Here is a 2298-nt window from a genome sequence, read left to right on the forward strand (position 1 = left end):
GGATTCTCTATATGTGTATTTGCGATTTAAGTGGAGACTGTGCGAGATTCTTGACTCTTGAGAGTCAAAGTCATCGTAAAATCTACTAATTTTAAGGTTCTTTAAAAAAAAAGAAAAAAGAGTGGGGAAGAGACTCTTGACTCTTGACAGTCGAAGTCATCGTAAAATCTACTAATTTTAAGGTTCTTCAAAGTTCAAACCGCGTCTACCTTTTACTTCTGTGTGATGCTTTTTAGTCCCCATTTTCCACTCTCCCAAGTAAGGATTTAATTGTTTGCATTAATATTAGTATCAGTATTCATGGAAACCAATTCAAATTAGATTAGATCACAGTAGAACGATTACTAAAACGATACGAATAATTGATCTAAAACGATCAACAAAACAATAAGACATCAATCCAATGCCGATACTTAAAACCATACTCCTAAGACTTCTCAACTTTTTTTTTGGACCACTCACCATCCCAACTACACCAGTCTCTCTCTCTCTCTCTCTCTCTCTCTCTCTCTCTCTCTCTCTCTCTCTCTCTCTCTCACATCACATATGACAATAAATTTTGGTTGAAATTAATCTCTCTATCCCTATCTCTGATCTCTGTTGTCCATCCCCTCCTCCATTTGGGAGTTAGGCCATTGGCAGCATTTAAGACCCCCTTACCATAAGTTCTTCTCCTCTCACCCTTCCTACTAACAGCCAACGCCCCACCGCCGTAGAGAGAGAGACATCTTCGCCATGACCCTGTCCCTATTTTACACTTCCCACCTCTCTCTTTAACATTTAGACACCACTAAAGATGACGACGGAATCCTTCCATGTCGCCGACAAGGAGCAACAACTACCACTGGACCCTCGCAAAAACCGCCACCGCAGTTGCCTTACAAGGTCGGCACTAATCTTCGTCCTCATACTCCTCATCCTCTTCATCACCATCCTCATCCTTGCCTCCACCGTCTTCAAAACCAAAGACCCAACAACTGAAATAGTCTCCTCCAAAATTGACGGCATCTCACCAATAGTCATATTCCCTCAATTCAAAGTTGAACTCAACATCACACTAGACCTCCAGATCCGTGTCCACAACCCCAACAAAGCCAGTTTCAAGCACGGCACGGCCGCCGCCGCCCTTGTGTACTACAACGGCAGTCAAGTTGCAGTGGCTGAGATCCCTCCTGGTATCGTCCCTGCGAATGGATATGAAACTCTTGCTTCCAAGATGACCCTTGAGGCTGACCAATTCATATCTAAGATTGGTGAACTAATTAAAGATGTGATGGCAGGAGAAATTGAGGTTGAGACTAAGGCTACTGTCCCTGGAAGGGTGAAGTTCTTAGGGATTTTTCACAAACACGTCGTTAGTGTTTCGAATTGCCGGATTGTGATTGGTATCACCGATCTCAAGATTCAGAAACAGGTGTGTAATTATGGGATCAAATTTTAGTATCAGCATCAGAATCTGATACAGAATCTCTCTCTCTCTCTCTCTCTATCTCTTGGTCTTTCTCTCACCTTATGCAGTTATAGTAGCTTGGTAATATCTCATGATATTTTCTCTTTTTTATTTTTAATTTTATAGAAAAATATTTTGCTTTCTTTAAATATTGCCAAGTTTAGTTGAGTAATATGTGGTAGCTGTTTACATTGAATCTCACCGGATAGATTATTGCAATTTTGGAATTTAGATTTGGTAAAAGGGTAAAAAGGTGAAAATTTCACCTTAAACTAAAATGGCATTTTTATTATTGACCATTTGGTTGCTTCATGACCAGCAACAAAATGCTTCTTAGGTGGTCTAAATAAGAGTCTTGTGATGGTTATGATATGATTTAAATTTCGTGGACAAATGGACCCTCAAGCTTCACTACTCACAAGTTGATTTTTAGCTCATGTAGAGTTTGCTAATTTTCTTTATGCTAATATCTATTTTAGGATTGCACCGACTGGGATTCAGCTGGGCATTCCAATGCCAAGCCAGATTATAGTTTAAAATTTTTTTCAAATTATATTCTTTAATTTTTGTGTTTTGAAACTTGTTTTCATGAATTGAGTTCAAAGATACGATAACAAAGGGGTTCAAATAGGGTATACATTCAAAATATGTTTTATGTGTTCCATCTTTATAAATAAAAAAAAAAAAAGGTGAATAATTATTGTCACAAATGTTTGTTATTTTTTTAAATATCACAAAGTACTAATTCCGTCACGTAGACAAATGATATGACTATTTCAACTATTGGATTGAAAGGATTTGGTCTAAATTAACCACATGTTAAATTTTACAGTCTAATATAATCAAGG

At 37.9% G+C, this 2298-nt stretch overlaps 1 protein-coding gene across 1 annotated transcript; it reads left to right on the forward strand.

The window, feature by feature from the left end:
* Window positions 1–796: 796 nt before the first annotated feature.
* LOC122063688 lies at window positions 797–1414 on the forward strand (the record flags this gene model as incomplete). The annotated part of the gene is made up of 1 exon (XM_042627382.1): window positions 797–1414. A coding segment is annotated over exon 1 (618 nt), but the record flags the coding sequence as incomplete, so codon positions are not given.
* Between the last annotated feature and the right edge of the window lie 884 nt (window positions 1415–2298).

This window comes from Macadamia integrifolia, unplaced genomic scaffold (genome assembly GCF_013358625.1).
Source record: "Macadamia integrifolia cultivar HAES 741 unplaced genomic scaffold, SCU_Mint_v3 scaffold1423, whole genome shotgun sequence".
Classification (NCBI taxonomy): Eukaryota; Viridiplantae; Streptophyta; class Magnoliopsida; order Proteales; family Proteaceae; genus Macadamia; species Macadamia integrifolia.